General features: G+C 46.8%; 1 protein-coding gene and 1 long non-coding RNA gene across 2 annotated transcripts in view; both read right to left on the reverse strand.

The window, feature by feature from the left end:
* The window catches only part of SETX (senataxin), a 63,962-nt gene extending 52,845 nt beyond the window's left edge, over positions 1–11,117 (reverse strand). Inside the window, 6 exon segments of the mRNA XM_030293936.2 lie at positions 1,318–1,427; positions 3,649–3,859; positions 4,730–4,914; positions 5,245–5,360; positions 10,006–10,121; positions 10,959–11,117. Coding sequence (XP_030149796.1) covers positions 1,318–1,427; positions 3,649–3,859; positions 4,730–4,900 — 492 coding nt within the window. The 5' untranslated portion in view covers positions 4,901–4,914; positions 5,245–5,360; positions 10,006–10,121; positions 10,959–11,117.
* A 10,559-nt stretch (positions 11,118–21,676) lies between these two features.
* LOC115499738 lies at positions 21,677–25,284 on the reverse strand. The gene is made up of 3 exons (XR_003964269.1): positions 25,135–25,284; positions 23,244–23,358; positions 21,677–23,140 (listed from the first exon to the last, which is right to left on the reverse strand). It is a non-coding gene; the product is annotated as an uncharacterized LOC115499738 (long non-coding RNA).
* Between the last annotated feature and the right edge of the window lie 435 nt (positions 25,285–25,719).

Below are 25,719 nucleotides of genomic sequence, written 5' to 3' on the forward strand. Positions count from 1 at the left end.
TCTTCACTCATACGAGTGAAGATACAAAACAGATGAACATAAGGGAAACAAAAAGAATATAAAAACAAGGAGGGGGCCAAAACATAAGAGACTTTTAAATACAGAGAACAGAGGGTTGCTGGAGGGATTGTGGGTGGGGGGAATAGACCAGATGGGCAAGGGGCATTAAGGAGGGCACCTGTTGGAACGATCACTGGGTGTTATACATAAGGGATGAATCACTGGAATCTACTCCTGAAATCCTTATTGCACTAGATGCTAACTAACTTGGACGTACAATTTTATGAATAAATTAATTAATTAATTAAAAAAAAACAATAGCTCCACCAGCTTTGATTAGGTCAGTATCTGCCTATTGTTTTTCCTTCAACCTTTTTGCACCCTAAGTTTTAGGTGTTTCTCTTGGAAACAAAACCAAGGATTTTCTTTTGTAATTCAATCTAATCTGTGTCTTCACTGACAAATTCAGCCCACTTATGTTAAACACTGATATTCTTAAACCTGTTTATCTGTATGAACCATGTTTCTCTATTTCTTTTAATGCATTTTTTTTTACCTTCTAAAGTAATTCATTACCTAGCTCCGCCCTTAACAAGATGAAAAGCTAGCCCACACGCTCTCACATCTTGCCTGCCAACCCCATCACGTTGTTACTACCCCGTCCAAGTTATTATTGATAGATTCACTTTCTTCGAACTTAGCCGCTTTTATTAACAAGCTTTACCACAGCATCCGACCAACTTTGTATTAAGCTCTGACGCTACCTTCTCAACTCTTCTTTCTCTCGTGTCCCTCATCTGGCACCGGTCTAGCATCAGCAGCTCGGGCTGCCAACCACCAGTCGCATCAGGGAGGGGCCCTGCAGACTCAGTCGTGAAGCATCTGAGTGCCTGGCCCGGGTCCTGGTGCCCGGCTGGACCTCCTTCCTCTGTTGCTATGTGGCTCTAGAAGGCCAGTGCCGGAGAGCCTCTGGCCGTACTGTCAGCTTTCTTTCACAGGCAGGGGAGAGTCTACTTTGTGCACAGGCCCGGACTCTGGTTCTCGGCCTTTCCTGGACTACACCCGGAGCTACTGTCATCCGGCGGAAACTGCGTGCTCAGCTACCAAGAGCCACCCGGACCTAGAGGTTTCCACCGTTTATCACGTGGTGTTTCTGCTGCACTGCTGGTCCCGAGAAACGCTTACCTTTTGAGGGGTGTGATTATACATTTTTAATGGTTCAATATTTTAGACCAAATACACACCGAAACCCTCTATTACGGCTCTCTCTACTCAAAAAATAAATATATCCTTTCATCGCCTACCACTCATACTCACCATTTCATTGGGATGGACCAGAAACAAATAAATGCCTGGATGTTTGTCAAAAACCTGAAAGGAGCAATTAGCTTGTTCCATCCGACAAAGTGCTTCAACACATAATTCGTCTAAATAGAAAAAACAAGACAGTAAAGATGAGACATAAACCTTATCAACTTATCAAGAGTCCCTGAATCTGGCTCCTTCGGTTGTTCTGTAAGTAAATAAAAAGTTGTTCTTTTCCTTTTTTTTCTCAAATGAGGCATAAAAATGCTGATAACGTAAGTTCAACGACAGTATTTACTCGCCTGGAAGACTAATCTTGTGTGATTGATCATAGTGTGCTCCTATGAACTACTGTGACTTTACCGGTATACATATATATTTTTTTTCTTACCCTTGGCATAATTAGCATAATTATATCCATAGGGTATCTTCTCAAAAGTATGATTTTAAGTCCAGTTCCATCAGCATTTTACATTTCGATCCACATGGACCTTACTTGGTACTGGCGTGACAAAGTGAGCCTTTCCCCCAAATGGCTATTGTGTCCTACTCTCGTTTACTGAATAATTCACTTTCTCCACTGCTTTGACGTGCTCCCATCATCTAACACTAAGTTCCCCAAATATTCTTGGTTTATTTCGGGAGTCTATTGTTCCACAAGTCCACCCCTGCTTGACTGTTCTAATTCCTGTTGCTTTATGGAAATGTCTACACGGCTCTTTCAGAAGCGTCGTGAATAGGGGCGCCTGGGTGGCTCAGGCAGCTGAGCGTCTGCCTCTTGATTTCGGCTCAAGTCATGATCCCAGAGTCCTGGGATCAAGCCCCATGAACCTGCGTGAGAGTCTCTCTCTCTCCCTCTCGCTCTCTCTCTCCCTCCTCCCTCCCCCTCTCCCTCTGCCCCTTCTCCACTGTTTGTGCACTCGCTTGCTCACTCTCTCTCTCTAAAAAATAAAAAACACAAAAAGAAGTGTCTTGAACAGACTCATACCTTTACCCTACCCCTAATGAATCAACTTTACTTTGTCAAAGTTCAAAGAATATTGTCAGCGACAGTGGATGGCTTTTGCGGAAGAGTGTCGATAACTGGAAAAGCAGGAAAGGAAGCTCTTGGGTATTGACGTTTTGTTTCTTGATCTGGGTGCTGGCTACATAGGTGTGTCCAGTTTGTAAAAACTCACCGTTTATGTACTTTTCTTGGATGTAGTATTCATTAATAAATGTTTGAAAACGGACCTGTTAACATGTTAAACACAATTTACTTACAGTTTATTTAGAAAGAATTGATTTATCTAACCAAATCCTTAGATGTGCTTTTCAGTTTACTGAAAATTCAGAGAATAAAGACGTGAAATAACATCACCAGGAAGCAATCTGAAAAATCCAGGAAGTGCATTATTTCACAGGGCAACTATATGGTCTCAGTAAGTCAAGGCTATAGCAAAAAAAAAAAAGTTTCTTTGTGTATGTATAAATAGACTACTTTGTATTCAAAAATATGTACAAAATATGAGCCAATGCAATAGGTGGTCCCTGAATGGATTCTTAAACAAAGCAGCCAAAACCACATTTTGCAAGTACTGGGAAAGTTTGAATACGGACTAGATACTAAATGATTTAAAGGTATTGTTATTTGGAAAAGAAAAAAAAAAAAAAAAAGGTACTGCTATTTTGTTAGATTGGACAGATCATGTAACGTCTTCACTTTTATGAGATTCACATTAAGAAATACAAACATAAATGACCTAAGTTCAGGCAGCCATGATATGCCATGCCATAATAATTAATAAAAATTACTACAGACCAGTAGTTCTCAACCAGAGACGATTCTGCCTCTCCCCTGCCCTGCCCTCTCCACGCTGCAGGGACACGTGGCACTATGTGGACACAGTCTGGCTGTCCTAAGAGGGGCAGCGGGGAGAGCAGAGGGCTACTGGCATCTAGGTGGTAGGGGCCGGGGAGGCTGCTGAACATCCCACAATGGACAGCACAGCGCCCACAACAAAGCAGTATCCAGTCCAAAACATCCATGGTGTCAACGCTGAGGAACTCTGCTACGGACAAATTACAAGAATGCAAACTAACTGAATGGATAGAGGAGTAAATGTGTGATAAAGCAAATGCAGCAAGACGTGAGCAACTGCAGAATCCATGTGGTGGGTCCGCGGTGTTCACCTGATCACTGGCTTTTCTCCGTGTATGGAAACTTCTATCAACAAAATGTTGGGAAAAAAGATGAAGTATCTTAATGATCTGTTTAACGGATGTTCAATACAGATAAAACGGGAGTTCCTGCAATTCTTAAAATAAGACTGATTAAACTTGTAGAACACCCAAGATACTCACTAACACGCTCGTGTAAAAGCAGATACGGATACTTCAGGATTTCAAGAAGAGGAACTCGAAGCTTATTTTCAAAGTCTTGGCCAGTGAAGTCAAACAGCTGTGCCTCTCCATTGTTGTCTACTATGTACAATTCATCATCGTCTCCAATTTCTGCCTTCATGGATTTTTCAAAATGATTTATGAGACGTAAGGTTTCTAATTCCCACAAAACCTACAGAGAAAAAAAATTGGGAGGTAAGCTTTATATCTTATTATCCAAAAATACTGGATGTCACGATCTTTTTAGAAAGCCTTCCCCTAAGTATAAAACTTCAGAAGTTTCAAGAAGTAGACTACCACATTAGATTCATTTGAAGAAAAGTCACTAAACGTGGCCACTTTTATGACGTATGAGGCACATATGACATGAGGTGTGCAAAAACCACTTTCATAAAGTTTTACTATAAATATAGCACTATGCTTTATCAGCTATTTAAAAGGGAACGAGGAGCGCCTGGGTGTCGGTTAAGCGTCCGACTTCGGTTCAGGTCATGATCTCACGGTTCGAGGGCTCAAGCCCCGCGTCCGGCTCTGTGCCGACAGCTCAGAGCCTGGAACCCGCTTCAGATTCTGTGTCTCCCTCTCTCTCTCTGCCCCTCCCCGCTCCCACTGTCTCCCAAAAATAAATAAAACATTTAAAAAAATGTTTTAAAAAAAGAAGTTTGCACCACGTACCCATGAAAAAATGAAAGAGAAAAAAGAATCACCAATAAAAAATAACCCAAGCCATTCAGACCCGTGACTGTAACACTGTCAAATACACGGGCGTGAAAAACAAGAAAAAAAACAATGTAACACTGTCAGATATACCGACGTAAAGAACAAACTGGAAACAAAAAAACAAAAAACAAACCCCATACATCATCTCACCCAATTGTTTTAGATCCCAATGACTGAAAGCGAGGGATCACGAAAGTCGGCTGAGGTTTTAATTCCGTCTCATCAGTCAATCCTGGTTCCCGAACGCACCTAGCCGAGTTCGGGTTTCTCGTCCCCCTAGTTATCGAGCTCTGAAGCGTACCGTCCACCCGGCGCACGTTACCTCATGCAGGAAGGGCAGGTCGTCGCGTGCTTTGTGGTACTCGGCCACACACTCCAGGCAGTAGCAGAGGTCTTCGTCGGCTGTCTGAAATTCCCCGGCGTGGGTCCTGGACGCATAGCGCTTGAGGAAGTCAGCGGTGGAAATACCACCGGGCGTACACCAACCAAACATGTGTCATTCTGCCCCTGTACCCAGAAAAGACGACACCTGAAGACTCCCGAAAAATGACACTTCGGGCCTTTCCTTGTGACCCTCCCCTTCGACTCAGAATGTGCCCCCGCCACCTCAAGGATGGTCCGCCGGCCGGCTTATCAACTGGGTCAACTCAAATCTGAGCCTCCTCTTAAAAACTTCATCTTTGGCACGTAAGAAATACGAGGAAACGAAAGCTCTTTGCTAGCACAAAAACCAAACCAAAGCAATCCAAACCCACCAGCATGCAACACACGGATGCGCTACACAGGAAGCTCAAGACCACGTGTTACTGACGTTGAACCACGGAGACAAAGACGTACCAGTGCTTTCAAAGTATAGCTTTTGGAGTGTTCTCGTGATGTACTGGAGCCAAGTCAAAAGTTAAGGGAACCTTTCACATTCCTCGAAGACATGTTTTCGAGAAATCCGTGGAGACCTAAAAATCCGGAAGCATTGATCCACACCAGTCACAAAAACTCAGAGACCTCTGTCTGGGTTAGAAAGTACAGACGCATGAATCTGCACATACGTGTGCATGAACCGCTGCACTGCTCGTCAATGCGCTGTCAACTGTAACAGCTAAAATGTTAACAACCTGTTGCTACTAAGTACAATCTTTGAGCTCTCCCACCTTCTGTCTGTGTGGTAATACCAGAGACTCCACCATCCAAACTCACCAGAAAGGGTCCAGATAGGATAATTGTCCAAATCCTAGCAATCTCAAAAAGAGCAAACAGGAAGGTCCCAGGAAACAAGCGAAAAGCCCGGGAAGCACAGGTGTCGGAGGTTTAAATGAAGACGTACTAACGAGGCAGAGGTTCATCAGCACCACAAACAGCACGAAACCCTGTGGATGAGCAAACAGGACGGAAGCCCAAATCCAAAGAGCTCTCCAGCTCCAACGAGGTGTAATAAAGAGAAGACGCTGTATTTGCATCGCACACTAAATGGAGGTGAAAGTAAATACAAAGCTCACAATCAGTAAGCAGTGTGTTACGGCTCAACAAGGACACGCGGTGAGCCTGGACGTACCTCAAAGTACTCAAAACACAAAAGGGCTCGGGCATGTCACAGGAACACAGGGGCCAACCCGAAAGAGCTCTGGATGGCCAAAGCTGAGACAATTTGATCAAAAACAAAAACCAAAACACCCACTGCAATCTGTGGATTCTAACCCTCAGTCTAGACACGCATGAATCCGTACAGACAGAAACGACTGGATGAATGAACAAAAGATGGGGGACCAACCGGACGCGCAGAAGAACTCACAACGATACATATAGACACTCTGGGTTCCCAGAGGCGGAGCTTAACCCCACCCCATCTTGAGTGTGGGCCGGACTTGGTGACACAAGGCCCATGGAGAGGGTGTGGAAAGGGAGATACCGTAACACTACGGCGGACACACCTGGCAAACACACCCTCAACCAAGTGATCAGGGTCAACATCACAGGAGTTGACAGCCCCCCACGTGAGGTACGGAGGAAGGAACTTCCGCTCTGGACAGTATGCTAGCTACCCCAAAACCCGCAACCCAGGAGAAACACCCACCGGCCCAAAGTCAAAAAGATCTAAACAGCTGTCAGCCAGTCTGTAACAAAAGGAAGAAAACCACACCCAGGAGGAAGGAAGCAAGTCTTCTTTCCTATGAAAATGATCAGTCATTGGGAACTGGGCCAGGAAAATATCTAATGAGCCTGATCTTCAGAAACGGATGGAAATGAACTATCCAACGGATGTAAGATACAAGCTTCAAGGGGAAAAAGTTACAACCCCCACTGCAGACTGTACACTAAAAACTAAGCCCGTCTCCTAAGTGGATGGACCTAACTCATGCATTGTCATCAGGGGTGAAATCATCCTCAAGGAGATGAAAACTGGTTAGTGGGACACACACAAAAAAAAAAAAATCTTGCTTTTTTTTTTTTTTTAAATGTGTAAAGCACAAAGATGCCTAAAGTACATAAAGGGATATACAATGTATTGGTGGTTTAAAATTAAGGGGAAATGCATGCGGTAGAAAGGTCTAAAGTTTCCTCTCAGGGAGGGAGAAGAAACAATAAAAGATTAAGAAAAATGACCCAAGTCATTGAATACCTGGGTACAGAAACCCAGCAGCGTGACGTTTTCAAATGCATCATCATCATAAAATTGAAGAGCGCAAAACGTCTGCTAACGGGAAGTCAATGACACCTTGACGGAAATTTTATTTCACTGCTGAGGCTTTTTTGGCGTAATGCCAGATCCTAAAATAAGCTGGTTTTCAAAAAAAAATCCCTTATTTTCTTCTTACTTCCATGATTAAGTAATTATACATAAACGCATAAGTAAAATCGAATACGTGCATCTGTCTTGTGAATTTTTAAGATTAACTATTAATTGTACGCTTTCTTCACCCTTCTAAAAAGAACTCAGGGTGGCTTTCAACATTAAAGCTAAGGACGACATACAGAAATGGACATTTAGAAAACACACAGAAAACAACACTCAAAAGGAGGTATGGAAACCCATTTAGAAGAAAAGCTCACTACATCCTAGATTAGGAGTTTCCTGAAGAGCAAAAAAATGAGTTACACAATCCTCATTTGAAAAATAAAAAAAAAGCACGCTGGCTCAGCTGGAGAATCCTGCCCTTTCCTAAACACTAATTCTAATTCCATTAGATTTTACTAATACCCACCCTGTGCAAGGGGGCTGCAAACTAGGGAATACCAAGTAACACATTAGCTTTGCAGAATACAAAATTATGTTTTTCAAAGCAGAGTGTGTTAACTCTAAAAGGCCAATATCATAATTATAAGTTAAAAGTCTTCACAAACTGTTTTTTCCAGTGATCTATTTCAGTGTGGGGAGTGAACTGAGAAGCAGATCTAAGAACAGAAAGTGAAACTCTGGAGAATTCTCAAACCTCACTTGCCTCAAGCAGGATTTCTGCAGTCAATCGAAAACTTTGAAAAAAAACTTAGGGTCTGAAGTACAAATAAAATGCTGTGACTTTAAAATAATTACCAGTTAAAAAAAAAAGAAACTTTCTACTAAGAACATTAAGGAGACTTCTGTATTTCACTCACTCACAGAGCTAGCCTATTTCCTTCCACACCCCCGAAAGCAGAACTAAATTTTCTTGCTTGCCATATATATAACAGATGGGTACCACGGAGTCTAGAATACAGAAAACAGTGCTATAGAGCATGTCAACAACAGAAAGTGTTTCCAGATTCCTCTGCAAAGGCCATAAATGGGTGGTCACACCCCCAAATCTAAAATTATCATTGGCCCGAGCATCTAAATGGGGTATATATATAAAGTAGTTTTTCTTTTGGGAGAAAATCTGTTGGTACATGACCATAAATCCTTGAAGTTTTTGCCCAACTCAGTCCTTCTGGAAGGCCTGAGTTTTGTTCATTTCATCCGGTTTTAACTGCTTGGAACTACGACTGAGCCACAGATGCTGGTGCCCGAGGAACCCTCAAGCTGCAGAGCAGACGTCAAGAGCCACCCTGGGAGCCTCAGCAGGAGAACTGATTCGTCACTAACACAGAATGCTTCTCCAGGGCTATAGACCGACTTTCCAAAGACCTGCCTCGGGGACATCATTTCTCAGTATTAGCTGGCCAGACACCTCAGACGACAATCACTTTCCTCTACCTTACCGAGCTAAACGTCTTGCAAAAGTAATCTGGATTTGTCCGCTTAATAGCTCCCTGGCAATCTGGCTTCTACCCTTACGTTTCACTGCATGTTTTCCCAGAGTCCCTAGTCATCTCTGTATCACCAAATCCAACACGGTTTTTCTCTGCCTCCTCTAAAGCATATAAAAATTCTGACCATGCGTTCTTTAGCTAAGACAGCACACCATTCTCCTTTCACTTCCTCTACCCAATCTCCTTCACGGTCACTTCTTCCTTTGTTCCCCTTCAAATATCAGTTTCCAAAGGCTTGCCTCAGGACTCTCCATCCCATTTCTTTCTGGGTGACCTAATTCAAACCACTTTTTCCATTACTACCTGTAACGGAAGAAAGTATGTAAAACTCTCTCTCAGTGCGACACTTAGCTGTAATTCAGGCACTCAATAAACGACAACAATTCCAGCCTAGCCTACAGTCTCACAGGTACATTCAGTATCCAACTGCACAGAGTTGGCACCTCAAAGACAAAGACAGAAGGAAATCCTTCCCTTAAACCCGTGATTCACCCTATATGCTCTCTACTCGTGACATTACCGTCCCTTGTTTTCAAAGACAATGACCCTAGATGTCCTCCCTTAGCATCCATCTTCAATTCCATAGTCTCCCTCCTTAATTGTATCTACGCTTTATTCCCAGCGACGCCGCCATCCCCTTAATAGGATATATTTTCACCATTTGTCTGGATTGCAGAAGCCTAAATAAATAATGCTTCTGGCTCTTATTTCATCCACCACCAATTCCTCCCCCAGCATACTGCGGAAGGGGAAAGCAAAAACTGACCTTTGAACTCCCCCAGTTTCGGGATAAAATTCACATTTTTTGACCTCACTGCAGAAGGCCCTCCGTTATGGGGCTTCAGCATCTCTCGTGGTTCCCCCCCCCCCCCCGCCGCTCTTCCTAAAATGGGGCAGGGTGTTTGGCCTTTCCTGCTTTCAGAGAAACTCACACTGAACACCCAACCTTCGCAGCTCTGCCTGGCGCTCAACCCTCAACGCACATCAGACTCAGCAAAGGAACTTCAAAAAAAGATGAAATAAATACCACTCAGATTCGGTTTTTTAAAAACACCTCAGCAGTGATTCTGAGAAAATCTGAGAGCCTCCCGTGTGCAATCAATCCCTGTAGGTCATCACATCTGAGGGCTTATCTGACCCATCCTCTCCCTTCCACTCTGACGCGCCTACCCTCTCAGGACTTTGCACATCTCAGGGCACTTGCCTGCGCTGAGTCGAGCTGTTCACTTTTTGCCTCCCACCTCTACCACACATTTGCTGCCTCCCCACCAATTGTGAGTCTGGGGCACGGATCTGCTTTGCATATTTTTACTCCGGTGCCTGACACCTATTCAGGGATTGAAAACCATCTTAGATGTTGGCTTAAAAAATAATTACCTGGGCTAACGGCCTACAGAGAAGTGATCCTCTCGGTGGAGATTCCTAGGCTTATTTGTGAATGGGTGAGGATTTGCACTCATGTGTACCCAGACTCTGGACCCAAAAGAACATTTCTGAAACAGGACGGGCGAGGGGGAAGAAAAGGAACAAAACTGATGAAGTGGTTTTTATACTCCATCCGGGTTTCATTCACGTCCACCCTATGAAGTCGGGCCAGACGGTACCAATCGGACAAGCGGCTCAGGCTCAGACAGCCTGCCCGTGAGCACCCAAATCTGCAGAAGTGGTGCAACTGCGCTCCTGAGCCCACAGCGACAGGACGCTCGCTGTCCCCGCGCACGGAACGGCTGGGCACTTCGACAAACAGCCCCCAAATCAGCACCAGCGGGTAGATTCGGCCCTCGGCCCGGAACTCGTGTCCGCCACTCCAACCGGAGCACTGCCGCTCCTAACGGGGGAGGTTCTTCCCCCGCGAGCCCCGCACCCGGTGTCCTGCGCGCCGAGCCCGTCTCGGGCCCATCGCAGCCCCGAGAGGCGGGGCGGCGGACAAAGCCCCCCGGGCAGTGCGCTCCAGCGCCTTCAAGTGGGGAGGGGAGGACTCGGGGGAGCCATCCGGGAGCAGCACTCTCTCCCGAGGGGGAGGAGGACTCCGGGGCAGCAGGACGGGGCTTTCTCCGGCGAGCCCCCTACTCATCCCCCAGAGGAACTACGCAGTGCCCGGGCCAAAAGCAGCTCGCACGACACCGCGGAGGAGACAACGGCGGGGGACAGGGCGGGGATCCAGACGCCCGGGACCCCGGGGTGCAGGAGGCACCAGGGGGCGGGCTGTCCCCGCCCCCCTCGCGTCGCTGCCCCCCCCAGGAAAGCGCCCCCCCCCGCGCCGCCCCTCCCCCACCCGCCGCCCGGGCCTGACGCGCCGCGACGGTTACTCCACGCGGCCCCGCGCGCACCTCACGCCCGCCGGGCCCACAGCCTCGAGCCCGCCGCGCTCTCCTCACCCCGCTCGGCCTCGCTTCGGCCGCTAGCCCACCTCCATGCCTCGGCTCAACAGTCGGCCGAGGGCGGATGTGCGGGCCCACACCCGAGCGCCTCCGTTCCCACCCGGCCACCCAACCCGGCAGCGCCGCACGCCGAGGCCCCGCCCCTCCCCCGAGCGCGGCGTCGGCCGAACGCAGGCTCCGCCCCGCCGCCTTCTTGTTTTGGTGCGCGGAGGGGCGGAGCACGGGAAGAGACGCACCGCGGCTCCGTCGGGAGGCAGAAAGGCCTGGCGCTGATGTCACTTCCGGGATGCCGATTCCGGCCAATCGGGAGCGCCCTACGGGGGGGGAGGGGCGTCGACAGCGGTGCGCTGAACCTGGTCCCGTCCAGGACTCCCTTCCGGTCAGGGTCGGACCCCGACGCGCCTGGCCCCGGGGCGATTTAGGCCTCTAGCCTGTACCCTTTAACGGTCGTTCCCTTCTCTGATCTTTGCAACGCCCCGGGCGTTTCAGCACGGTGTGTTACAGATTGAGGGGGATTTTTTTTTTTCCTTTTAGATTTCCTTAAATTCCTAAAATATAATACGTTAATCAACACCTAATGGGGAGAGCGAGTTCATACTACAGGAAAGGAGTTCACGAAGTACCGTAACAGCAATCACCACCGGAGAGCCTGCCTGGTTTTTTTTACCGCCTGCCACTGACCTGGAGGAAGAGAAGCCGCCCCTGCCTCGACTGAGGGCAGAGGCGGAAAAGCGGGAGAGGGACAGGTGCCGACCAGCACCACCGAGGCCGGAGCTGCGGCTGCGGTCCTGCCTCCGGGACCTGTAACCGAAGACTGAGTGGGCGGCGAAGGGGGCGAGGCGAGGAAACTTATAGCGAGGGGGGCGGGGCTTGTGGGACCTCGCGCAAGCGCGCGCGAGGCCAACGACCGTTGCTCGCCTGGTTTCTCGAAGCTTCTGTAGCGTGCGGACAGTCGGCTGTAGCCACACGAAGGGCTTAGGTCACACAACTGTTTCAGACCGTACTCGTTATGTGTACGTCCTCACTGAAGGAGTGTGTTTATGCAATACTTGTTTAAAATGAGAATCTGGAGGGCTATTGGGGGAAGAAATTATTTTGAGAGATGAACAAAATGGTAAAAGTCACCGGGATTTTGTACTTCCCTGACATCGCCACTGTTAGGTAGATCCTTGCAGAATGCATTACTTAGGTTTTTACCAAAGTTGACGTATGAAAGAGTTTTATTTTTAACTTTCTAAACGTTTATTTTTGACAGAGAGAGACAGAACACAAGCTGGGGAGGGGCAGAGAGAAAGAGAGAGAGAGACAGAACCCGAAGCAGGCTCCGGGCACTGAGCTATCAGCACAGAGTCTGATGTGGGGTTCGAACTCACAAACCACGAGCTCATGACCCGAGCCAAAGTCGGATGCTTAACCGACTGAGCCACCCAGGCGCCCCTGAAAGAGTTTAAAAGTGCCAAACTCCTCTCCACCCTGCTAAGGGACAGAAGACAGAAGACTACCTGGGATCCTGAACAGGGTGTGGGTGGGGGGTTGTAGGCGGGGAGAAAGGGGTTGGGGGAGTGGAGGTGGGAGAAAGAGGGTGGGGAGGGGGGAAAGAGGGTGGGGAGGTGGGAGAAAGAGGGTGGGGAGGTGGGAGAAAGAGGGTGGGGAGGTGGGGGAAAACGTCTCCCATGGACCTGACAGTTGGGCTAGGAACACACGACGACGTTCTAACTTCTTATAAAAGCTGAAAAAAAAGGTGAAACTTTAGATTGCAGTCAATGTTTTAATAGTTGACAAAATATCTGCCTTTATACCAAAGTGGTCATAAAATATGATATTTGATATTTTTAAGGAGGAAAGTGCTCGCGGAAGCAAAAAGTGTCTAAAGTTCAACCAAAGTCACAATTTCATCCCGTCTCCGAGCCGTCTCTGGGCCTTTTAATTCCACATTTGTTTTCAATCTGTAAATGATAAAGCCTTGTTATTTCTATTTGATCTCTTAATTGTTGAAATTTTTGTTATTTCTACTGATTGAAATCATCTTCACGTTTGCCTCATATTCCCTTAATTTTTTTCAACTCTACATAATTTATATTAAATTATACACAATAAAATACACGGATTTTAAGTGCATGCTTTGAGGACGTGTCAACACCTCCATCATTTCATGTAAGCATCTCCAGTCATGATAAAAAGAAAAAATTTTTTTTTCATCCCGCAAAGCGCGATGGGGACACTCTCCACACTCACCCAACCGGACTGGTGACCTGATTTCTATCACTTATCTGTCACCACCATAGATTCATTCAGACTGTTCTAGAACTCATTTTAATGGAATTATACGCTATGTACTCTTTTGTCAGTCGTCTTCTGTTCAATAAGAAGCGTGTGAGGGTCAGAGGTGTCACTGCATGTATCAGCAATCATTTTCATTTTGGAGTATGACATCATTAAATGAATATGCCACAATTTTTCTCATCTGATGGATATGGGGTGATTTTAGGTTTTCTGCAATTGCGAATAAAACTGTTATGGATATTAATGGGCCCATCTTTCAATGTACATGTTTTCATTTAACTTGGGTAAATAACAAGGGGTGTGTCTTTACATTACATTACAGGATAAGTGTTTCTTTAACGTTATGAGAACCTACAATCCATTTTCCAAAGCGACTTTTACATTCCTATAAGCAAATGCAAGACTTCCGTTTTTTCCACAGCCTTGTCGACACTTCCTATTTTGAATCATTTAGATTTCAGTCGCCCCACTGGTAAAAGTATACCTCATTTGGGATGTCTGGGTGGCTCAGTCGGTTAAGCGTCCGACTTCGGCTTAGGTCATGATCTCGCGGTTCGTGGGTTCGAGCCCCGCGTCAGGCCCTGCGCTGACAGCTCGGAGCCTGGAGCCTGCTTCGGATTCTGTGTCTCCTCTTCTCTGCTCCTCCCCCACTTGTGCTCTGTCTCTGTCTATCAAAAATAAATTAAAAATGTAAAAAGAAAAAAAAGATTTTCTCTCTCCCTTTGCCCCCTCCCCTATTGTGTATGCATGTGCACTATCAAAAAAAAAAAAGTGTGATTATTGGGAATTAGTAGATCTCGTCTGAATTGTTTGAAGGAGTCCTCTGACCATTTTGCTTGTTTGTTTTTTAAGGACTTAATCTTTTTTTTTTTTTTTTTCAACGTTTATTTATTTTTGGGACAGAGAGAGACAGAGCATGAACGGGGGAGGGGCAGAGAGAGAGGGAGACACAGAATCGGAAACAGGCTCCAGGCTCCGAGCCATCAGCCCAGAGCCCGACGCGGGGCTCGAACTCACGGACCGCGAGATCGTGACCTGGCTGAAGTCGGACGCTTAACCGACTGCGCCACCCAGGCGCCCCAGGACTTAATCTTTTTAGAGCAGTTTTAAGTTCACGGAAAAATTGAAAGTACAAAGATTTCCAGTGTATTCACTGCCCCCCACGTATGCATAGCCTCCTCCGTTATCAGCATCCCTCACCAGAGTAGCACATTTGTTACAACTGATGAACCTACACTGACACATCATCATCACCCAGAGTCCATAGTTTACATTAGGGTTCACTCTTGGTGTTATGCATTCTATCTGTTTTGGACAAATGTATAGATAGGTATCCATCATTATAATATAGTGGAAGGCTTTCACTGCCGTAAAATCTCTGTGCTCTATCCCTCCCCCGTCTCCCCTGGCAACCGCTGATCCTTCTACTGTCTCCACAGTCTTGCCTTTTCCAGAATGTCATATAATTGAAACCACTCAGTATGTAGCCTTTTCAGGTCGGCTTCTTTCACTTAGTAATGTGCATTGAAGGTTTCTCCGTGTCTTTTCATGTCTTGATAGCTCTTTTATTTTTTCAGCACTGAATACTGTTCCATTCTTGGATGGGCCACGGTTTATCCATTCATCTACTGAAGGGCATCTTGGTTGCTTCCCAGTTTCAACAATTATGAATAAAGCAGCTATAGACATCTGTGTGTAGATGTTTGCACGGACATAAGTTTTCAGTTTCTTTGGATGCATATGAAGCACACAATCACTGGATCCTGTGCTAAGAGGAGGTTTAGTTTTTTGTAAGAAAATACCAACTGGCTTCCAAAGCGGTGGCACCATGTTGCATTCCCACCAGCCATAAGCGAGAGTTTCTATTGTTCCACATCCTCCCCAGTATTTGGTGGTGTCAGTGTTCCAGATGTTGGCTAGTCTAATAGCGTGTAATAGTACCTCATTGTTGTTTTAATCTGCATTCCTTTGATGACGCAAGGAGCGTATACAAATACAAATCCATATACAAATTTGCAACCTGTATTATCTTCTTTGGTCGGGTGTCTATTCAAGCCTTGTGCCCATTTTTTCATCAGGCCGTTTGTTTTGTTATTGTTGAGTTTTAAGAGTTTTGGGTATATTTTCCTTAACAGTTCTTTAGCAGCTGTGTCTTTTTTGTGAATATGTTTTCTAAGTCTGTGGCTTCTCACTCTCTTGACATTGTCTTTCACAGAGCAGAGGCTCTAATTTTAATGAAGTCCAGCGTATCAGTTTTTTCTTTCGTGGGTCATGCCCTTGGCGTTGTATCTGAAAGAGTCATCACCATACCCAAGATCATTTAGGTTTTCTCTAACGTGTTATCTTCTAGGAATTTTATAGTTTTGGGTTTTACATTTAGATCTATGATCAATTCTGAGTTAATTTTTGTGAAGGATGTAAGGTCTGTGTCTCTCTATATAATTTTTTTCTTTTTTGGATGTGGATGTCCAATTGTTCAGCACCACTTGCTGAAGAGACCATCTTTTGTTTCACTGTACTTTTACTCTTTGGAAAAGATCAGTTGATGGTCAGATCATTTGTGGGGATCTATTCCTAGGCCCTCTCTGTGTTCCAGAGATCCACTTGTCTATTCTTTTGCCATGAGGACACTGTCTTAATTACTGTAGCTTAATTACCGTAGCTTTAAGTCTTGAAGTTGGGTAGCCTCAGTCTTCTTTGTTCTCCTTCAATATTGAGTTGGCTATTCTGTGTCTTTTGCCCCTCACTTAAACTTTAGGATCAGTTTGTCAATAGGCACAGATAACATGCTGGGAGTTTGAAGGGAACAGCATTGAGTCTACACGTCAAGTTGGCAAGAACCAACATCTTGACAATATCGAGTGTTTCTATCCACGAACATGAAATACCTCTCCATCTATTTACTTCTTTGATATCTTTCATCAGAGTGTTGTGGTTTTTCCTCATATAGATCTTGTACATGTTTTGTTAGATTTATACCAAAGCATTTCACTTCTGGGGGTGCCAATGTAAATGCTACTGTGTTTTTAATTTCAAACTCCGCTTGTTCATTGCTAGTATATAGGAACAGTTGATTTCTGTATATTAACCTAAATCCTACAACCCTGCTATAATCTGTTATTGGTTCCAGGTTTTTCATCAATTCTTTTGGATCTTCTGCATAGATAATAAAGTCACATGTGAATAAAGATGGTTTGGGTTCTTCCTTCCCAGTCTGTATACCTTTTATTTCCTTTTCTTGCCATAATGCATCAACAAGGACTTCCAGTATGATGTTGGAAAGGATGATGGGAAGGGACATCCTTGGGACTCCTGGGTGGCTCAGTCGGTTGGGCATCAGACTTCAGCTCAGGTCATGATCTTGCAGTTTGTGAATTCGAGCCCCACATGGGCTCACTGCTGTCAGTGCGGAGCCTACTTTTGCCGGAAGCCAAGCTGTCCAACCAGCCTGATGGCAGGGCCCGGGCGGTGGACGGATGGGGACTGCATGGCGGCTCACTGAAAGCGAAGCTTTTTGCATTCCCGCTTTTATGTAATTTGGCCTTAGCGTTGGTCAGGGCAGCTCCCCTACCAATGAAAGTACCTGGGGACTTGTCGATTGGGGAATTGCCCACGACGGGCCCCCCGGGAAAAGAACCATTGGGGAAAGAAAGAAGAGTCCTCAGGGAAATTACGCAGCCCTACATCCAGCCCTCGCCACCCCCTATAAAGACTCCTCTGCCTAAAGGAAGGGTAGCCCCATATATTTCCCAGCCAGGGAGGGGGACAAATGGGTTCCAAATCCCCGCTCTGGCAACAAAGGAATGTATCTATGGATTCAAGTGACTCCGACCCCTAGGCCCACTTTGCCCCCAGGAGGCATTCCAGATTATGATTGGACCTGGCGGTTAAGGTACAGAATGGTTCATTAGTTCCTAGGTATACATTGTCTCTCTGGGAGTGCAAAAGGCGTGGGTTCCCAGGGCCCTCTTGGCTCCCTCCCGGCACCCCAGACCAAAGCAAATACTTTTGTTACTTATACAGCAAATGGTTCAAAGGAACAATTAAGAAGTCATGTCGCTGTAAATGTTCCACTTGAGGTGTTGAGAGCTAGATGACCTTTCATGAAAATAGCAAAGCAAATGCTTTATAGACAAATGTAGACACACAATGAAAGCAGTATGAAGAAACTAATCAAGAAGCAAAAAGGCAGGAGGGAACGTTACAAGAAAATAACTATGTTGTTCCTTGATGGGCGATGACACAAAGGAACATTTTTAGAATCAGGTAACGCCGAGAAACATAGATGACGCACGCTACAAGGAAATTGCTAACAAACATAACGCCACGTTTGCCACGGTAAAACGGCCAGTCTAACCCACTGCTGGACCTGCTGGGGCTGGACCCCGGCACACTTTGGACCCTCTGTCCCCACCCCCAGCCCCCCATCCCTCCCTTGTTTATGCTCTCTCTCAAAAACAAATAAAACATTTAAAAAGGGGGGGGGTGCGCATCCTTGCTTTGTAACTGACCTGAGTGGGAAAGCTTTGAGTTTCTCACCACTGAGCGGGACAAAGCTACATAAGTCTTTCCTCTGGCTTCTTTCGGGAATTCTTATTTATCTTTGATTTTCTGTAATTTGAAAATGATATGCCTAATTGTGGTTTTTTGGCACTTATGTTCTTGGTGTTCTCTGAACTTTCTGGATCTGTGATTTGGTATCTGACACTGATTTGGGGAAATTCTCCATCATTTTCAAATATTTCTTCTTCCTTCTTCTGGGAGTCCCAGTATGAGTACCTTATACCTTTGGTGGTGGTACCAGAGTCCCCGGATACTGTTTTTCAGTCTTTGTTCTCTTTGCTTTTTCAGTTTGGGCCGTGTTTAATGTTATATCCTCAAGCTCAGATTCAGTTCTCAGCCAATGTCCAGCCTACGACTAAGCCCATCAAAGGCATTCTTCGTGTCTGGCGGTGTTTTTAAGTTTCTCGGCCTTCTTCTTTTGTTCTTTCTGAGAATTTCCATCTCTGTACTTACGTCGCCCCTCTGCTCTCGCATGCTGTCTACTTTATCCCTTAGAGCCCTTAGCACTTTAATCATGGTTGTTCTAAATTCCCGGTCTGTTAGGTCCAAAATCCTGGCCACATCCAGTTCTGATGCTTGCTCTGTCTCTTCAAATTGTGTTTTACCTTCTGGTATGCCTTGAATTTTTTCTTGACAGGGAGGCATGATGCACCTACCGTGTTCAAGAGCAGGGGTTGTAAATGGGACTTTATTAAGTAGGTCACGGCAAGGTGTGGGGGGAGGGGAGGGGAAGTGTTCCTACGCTCTGAGGCTTAGATCTCAGTGTTTTCGTGAGTTTCTGCCACTGGACTGGTTTTTTTGTCCCTTTAGTAGAGGACGGCTAGAGAGGGCTGGTGTAGGGCACTTCCCTTCCCCCAGGTAACTGGAGCTCACTGGATTTGGGAATTCTCCTTCCCCCAGGTCATTTAGGTTCTGGTAATACCCGGCAAGATTAGGCTCTGGTGACTAGTTTTCCTGAGGGCAGGTCTCTGTTGAGAACAGAATGCTCTAGTGTATTCAAAATGGCTCCCTTTCCCCTCTCCCCGCTGGAAGAACAAGGGTTTTTTTCCCTCTGATATTTACAGTGGACACCTGGTCAGCTCCTGGAGGTAAATCTCATAAAACTGTGGGCCCTCCCCTAAGAATACAGCGCCTGTGGAGTTTGGAACTCTCAGAGATGTCCACCGCTAAGCCTCCAGCGATTCCTCGTTACAGTGCGGGTTGTCTTCACTCAGCACTGGGTCCCATGGACGTTTCCATTCGGGGCTCTGCTCACGTGAGCTGTTATTCCCTTTGCCGGCAGTCTTTCTAATCTTGAGGCAGCATGCTTGCTCACGTCCTCTTCTACAGGTCCCGGAAGAGTTGAGTTTTCAGCTGGTTCGGCTTTCCACTCGTTAGGATGAGGGGTGGCCTCTAAGCTCCTTACATGTGGAGCTGGAAGCCAGTAGTCTCCTTTAATTGGATTATCTGTCTTTATTAAGTGTAAGACTCACTTCACATACCATGGATGCCAGGGCTTTATTGACTACAATTACTTTCCCGCAATTTGTGGCTTATTTTCAAAAGTATCGTCAGCAGAGTCTAAGTTTTAATTTGGATGAAGTCAGGGGCGCCTGGGTGGCACAGTCGGTTGGGCGTTCCGACTTCAGCCGGGTCCGATCTCGCGGTCCGTGAGTTCAAGCCCCGCGTCGGGCTCTGGGCTGATGGGCTCAGAGCCTGGAGCCTGTTTCCGATTCTGTGTCTCCCTCTCTCTCTGACCCTCCCCTGTTCATGCTCTGTCCTTCCGTGTCCCCAAAAAAATAATAAACGTTGAAAAAAAAAAGAAAAAAAATTTTAATTTGGATGAAGTCCAATTTGCCAGTTGCCTCTTTAATGGTTGGTGCTTTTTGTGTCCTGAGGAATGTATAAAGATTTCGTCTTACATTTTCTTCTAGAAGTCGTATAATGTTAACCGACTTGTTTTCATGTGTGCGACCAAGAGTCTAGATCCCATTATTTCGGGGTTTTCCAGCATCCTATTTTGAAAAGACTGTTATCTTTGGTATCTGTGCCAGTTATTGATGTATATTGGCTTTCAGTGCTCAGAGGGAAGATGATAGCCGTAGACACCATCGTTTAAAAAAAAAAAAAAATCTCCAATCACTGTACATTTTAAAAATCCAGAGAAAGAAAGGCAAACAGAACCCAAGGTTAGCAAAGGAAGGAAATAAGAAAGATAAGAGTGGGGGGAAGTGAAAAACCAGACACAATTAACATGGCAAAAGTTGGTTCTTTGGACAGGTTAACAAAATTGGCAAACATTTAGCTAGACTGACAACAAAAAGGGGGTAAGAACCCAAAACCCCCTAAAATCGGAAATCAAAGTGTGGACATTAATGCTGACCTTAGAGCAAATCGGAAAGGTGTAGGAGAGTTCTAAGACCTTGGAGAACAGGAAACTGTACTAAGAAATTGTAGGCCAACATGTTAGATAACCCAGCTGCAGTGAACAAATTCCTAAAACCCCACAAACTGTTGAAACTGACTCAAGAAGAAATAGAAAGTCTGAAAGACCTATTGAGTAGAGAAAGGGTTAACAAAGGCAGGGATAGATAAGGGACCCTTAGGGAGGCTGAATGCAGATAAGGGTGGGAGGGTTTTTTGGGGGGGGTGGGGGAGGATGAATGCATTCCAGCCCTGCCGTGTTAGGCACCATGGATGGAATCTCACAAACTAATTATCCAGTTCCTGGTAAGGTCCCAATATAAAGTCAGAGACAAAAATCCTTGGTGGCAACCCAGTCGGGACCCCTCTCACCCTTGAGAGCTTTGTACTTGGCTCAATACACTCTGTCCTTTTGCTCACTCTCCAGTGTCTGCGAGATTCATTCCTCAACTCAGTGAGACAAGGACCAGTGTCTCTCCCACCCACCTATAACACCTCGGTGCTGAAACCCAGGATTAGCTCGTTGGAGGGTAACAGCGGAAGCTTCCCTTCCCTTTTCTGAACCGAGGATCACCTGACCATGACTCTCAAAACCAGGCACCTGTCAGCCAGTTAAAAGTGGATAGCGTGGCCACAGGTCTTAAGTCTCAAATGACAGGCTTCTGGATAAAGGTTTGGTCAGTCCCCCCTTGGAACGTTGACCTAACCACACTCTCCTCTTCCTTTATTCTTCCTTCGCCTATCCTTCTTAAATGGCTTCTAAAACCCCTGATGATCAATATGCTCCAGCAATTAGGGACTCATTCCAGGATCTGCAATCACTCCTTCATTCCCCACAACTTTCTCCAAATACCTGGGCATCTCATGGGTGCAGCAGTCTCGGAGGTGGTCCTACTGATATTGACACTTAGGGAGGGAAGGCTGTCTGGGTAGCTCCCAGGACCTCCCCTGTAAAAGTGTCTGTCACAATAGTGTAGATGAAAGAGAGCTTTCACGCTTTTCTGTTGTTTGGTGAGATCTATGTTTGTTGTCAGATACAACTCAGGCTTAAATGTGGCCAGGACTCTAGGCTTTGAGCATCAGCAGACAATGGTAGAGCCATCCCTTTGTATCCCTTGGGTTTAGAACATTAAGAATGGGAGCACAGGGGCGCCTGGGTGGCTCAGTTGGTTGGGCGTCCGACTTCAGCTCAGGTCACGATCTCGCAGTTTGTGAGTTCGAGCCCCGCGTCAGGCTCTGTGCTGACAGCTCGGAGCCTGGAGCCTGCTTTGGATTCTGTGTCTCCTTCTCTCTCTGCTCCTTCCCTGCTCGTTCTCTCTCTCTCTCTCTCCTCTCTCTCTCTCATCTCTCAAAAATGAATAAATATTAAAAAAAATTAAAAACAAAAAAAGAGTGGGAGCACAGATCTTCTTGTGCACAATAGCAGCGGAACCTTAATACGTTGTTATTGAAGCTTTCTTGTTTCAGCAACAAAAGTCAGGAACTGTAGTGCTACCAGGTCTCAAGGATTACACCCTTCAATCGGGACCCATTCCGCTGATAGGACATCAGGCATACAGGAGAAAGGATGCCTGGGGTAAGGCGAGGAAATAATTCATCTTATGGACTAGATTCCATGGGTTGGGGGTGCAAGCAGATTGGTACAACCAAGTAATGAGGGCCCAACCAAGGAGGCTCCGGAGAATGAGGTGGCGAGGGACTTTCTCTGTCCGGGGGGTGCACGTAAGGACTGGCAATCCAGAGCTCTGAACCTGCCCTATGGTTCCCATGGGCACCTGAGACCCATAAAAGGATGGAGACTGGCCCTGGGGGTCACGGCCTGGGGAAACCTCCTCCATCAGCAGCACCCGCCCCCCCATAATCGCCCCAGTTGTTTGCCTGTACCCACCACCTTTATAAATAACAAACCTTGAATGGCCAACCTCGCTGGACTCCTAAGATTTAAGGGATCTAGAAGAACCCAGAGGGGAAGGGAAGGGTGTGTGGGGGCTGAAGCAGTGGGTCAGAATGGCTACTCCCGAGGGCCCAATCCTTCTTCAACCAAAGGTGTCAGGCCATTCTCTAACCTTGGGAAAGGCGAATCAAGGGATACCTTGCTCCCAAATGGGGAGAGCTGGTGACGGCCCCTCACCACAACGTGATGATTGGAGAAAAAGCATTATGCAGAGCTAGGCCGGAAATAATAGAGCCTTGAGAAAATGTATATTGAAAGGTCTCTCTGGAGAGGCGGCTGATGTCCGTCACGGAGCCGAGCAGCCGGGAACGCCTGGCCCGCTCAAGGCGGACAGCCGCCTGCTTTCGTCTGTACTTCTCCACTTCCGCCGAGACCACGATCACCCGCCACGGATCTGAGCAGATTCTTCGATTGTGCTCGCTCAGCCCTAGATGACCCCCCGCTACACGCTTTAAGCAAGTTCCGCTCTTCTCTTGAGAACGCTCTTTGAACAATGCAATACATCTTGATGTCTTTTGATGATTGTTTTCCCTTTCCCAATAAATACGGGAACGAGGAGTTGTTCGGGGCGACAATTCTTCCAGTTGTCGACCCCTGCTCCCTTTCTTTGGCAGCTGACTTCTTCTCCCATGCGCCGCTGGGAGGCGGCAAGAGCTGATACGTAGGGACGCCTTCTGGTCACCCCTCTGATACACCAGGTATGGAGGCTCTTGACCTTCTGTCGGGATCTCGAGCTGGGAAACTCCTCTGGAAGGTGTTCGGAAAAATTGGGAAAGATTGGATCTACAAATGCTCAGAGAGAAGTGCATGAAGTTTGTTGTGGTGGTGGTTGTTCCCAGGCTTGGCCTCAGTATCGCCTGGGGGGTGGAGAGTCCTGGCCTCCTGAGGGAAGTACTCAGCACAGTACTATCTCATGGTCAGATCGATGCTGTGGAAGAAAGGGTAAATGGTCAGAAGTTCCTTACGTGTAAGTCTTGTTTGCTTTATGGGACCAGACAGACTTACGTAAGACCTGTAAGTTGGGTACCAACCTCCAGGCCCTTTTAAGGTTGCGGACTCGCCCCCAGGCCTCTTCTCAGGAAGGACCACGTGTTAAACCTTTGTGTCCTCCTTATCTCGGATTGCCAGTGATGAGAAGTCCTTCCCCTGAAAGGGAGGCACATTGACTGAAATGCCCCCCGAAGGTCCACGTTCCACTTTCCTTGCAAGATTTTCAACAAAGGAAAAAGGACTTGGGAAAATTTGCAGACAACCCTGATCAATATACAGAAGTGGTCCGGGGTGCCTGGGTGGCTCAGTCAGTTGAGCGTCCGGTTTCGCTCGGGTCATGATCTCACAGCTCGTGGGTTCGAGCCCCGCGTCGGGCTCTGTGCTGACGGCTCAGAGCCTGGCGCCTGCTTCGGATTCTGCGTCTCCCTCTCTCTCTGCTCCTAACCCACTCGCATTCTGCCTCTGTCTCTCTCAAAAATAAACATTAAAAAAAATTTAATGTATAGAAGCGTTCCCAAACCTACCCCACATGTTTGAACTTTGTGGGAGAAATGTCATGTTAATACTCAATCAGACCCCACAGCCACAGAGAAATAAGCCACCCTACAGGCTGCTGAATCCTTGGGGATGAACAGATGACAGATTTTGGAGAAGGACAAATGGGGGAAGCGGATTACCCAACGGGAAGGCAGGCTGCTCACCTGGACCCCAAATGGGACTGTGACTGACCCCTGGGAGTTGGAGACAGAAACACTTCTAGGCGTATATTCTGAAAGGCCTGAGGAGGACTAGGCCTAAGCCCTGAAATTATTGGAAGTTAGCTCATGGGGCCCCTTTGGAACCTCCTTCCACCTTTTTGGAGAGATTAAGAGAGGTTTAATACAACATACTTCACTTTCCCCTGACACCCTAGAGGGGGAATTGATATTAAAAGATAAGTTTATGACTCAGTCAGCTCTGGGTATTAGGAGAAAGTTACAAAAATTGGCTATGAGCCCAGACAACTCTTTGGACACCTTTTTGAAGACAGCTAATTGGGTCTTCTTCTTCCTCTTCTTCACATTTATTTATTTTTGAGAGAGAGAGAGACAGAGAGCAAGAGAAGGGGAGAGGCAGAGAGAGAGGGACACACAGAATCAAACAGGCTCCAGGCTCTGAGCCCTGAGCACAGAGCCCGACGTGGGGCTCGAACTCACGACCCGCGAGGTCATGACCTGAGTCCAGCTGAAGTCAGACCCTTAACCGACTGAGCCCCCCAGGTGCCCCCTGGGTCTTCTTTAATAGAGATCAGGGGGAGACCCGTGCAAAGGAAAGGAGAGGTCACAGAAAGGCTGTGTTGTCGGTGGCAGCCACGGAAGGACAAGCAGGCCAGCCAACCCGAGGGGCTCCTGGTGCTTGTTTTAAGTGTGGCCAAACAGGGCATTTTAAGGGACAGTGCCCCCAAAAGCCACTGTAAAGGGGACCACTGGAAGAGGGACTGCCCTCGTGGATGAACGTCCAGAGGTCTGTCTCCTCCTCAAGGGACCCGTCAAGACTGATGGCACCCAGGGTTCCATCTCTCTGCCCCCGTCACACAGAAGATCGTTACGGCACAGAAGTCTCGGGTTAGAGTGGAGCTAGAGGGGACTGAAATTGGCTTCCTCCTGGGCACAGGGGCCACCTATTCTGTCCTCCTTTCCCATCCTGGTCACCTCACCACTCATAAGGTGACAGCAAAGGGTGTCTCAGAGAAGGTCCTAGCCAAATACTTTTCAGAACCCCTCTGTTGTGTTCGGGAGAATATAATGTTCACTCATTCTCAATCGTGCCTGAAAGTCCCAGTCCCTTGTTGGGAAGAGATACATTAGCCCAGATGAAGACTAAATTGATACTGTGTCAGGCCTTTCATTTGGGGAGAGAGAAAACTTAACCAACGCCGGAAAAGATATTTACCAGGAGAAATCTGTCAAGGACAGTTCAACAAGTAGTTTCGGCCTGTGACGTCTGTCTTAGAAACAATCCTTTGAACCACGACCTTGCCCTCCCAGGCAGTCAGAGAACTGGAAGCCATCCAGGAGAAGACGGGCAATCAGAGGGCATGCAGGTGCCAAGGTCAAAAGGGCTCCAGCATCTGTTGGTACGGGCTGATGCTTTTCTAATTGGGTAGAGGCCTTCCCCGGCAAAACGGAAAAAGCACAGAAGTAATAAAAGCTCTGCTTTATAAAATAATGCCCAGGTTCAGCTTACCTAAAAATCTGCAAAGTGATCACGGGCCCTCTTTCAAAGCTGGCATTAGCCAAGAGATGTCAAAGGCCCTGAGGAAAGATTATCGCTCGGACTGCTCTTGGAGACCTCGACCCCCTGGTAAAGCAGAACGAGGTAAATGATATCTTAAAAAAACACTTAGGGAAACTGTCCCAGAAGACTCACCCTCCCACGGCCTTCGACCCTTCCCATAGCACTCATCAGGGTAAGAAATACCCACAGATCCAGGGTTTCAGTTCATACAAACTGTTCTACGGAGGTGCCTTTCCGATA

Source organism: Lynx canadensis, chromosome D4 (genome assembly GCF_007474595.2).
Source record: "Lynx canadensis isolate LIC74 chromosome D4, mLynCan4.pri.v2, whole genome shotgun sequence".
In the NCBI taxonomy this organism is placed as follows: Eukaryota; Metazoa; Chordata; class Mammalia; order Carnivora; family Felidae; genus Lynx; species Lynx canadensis.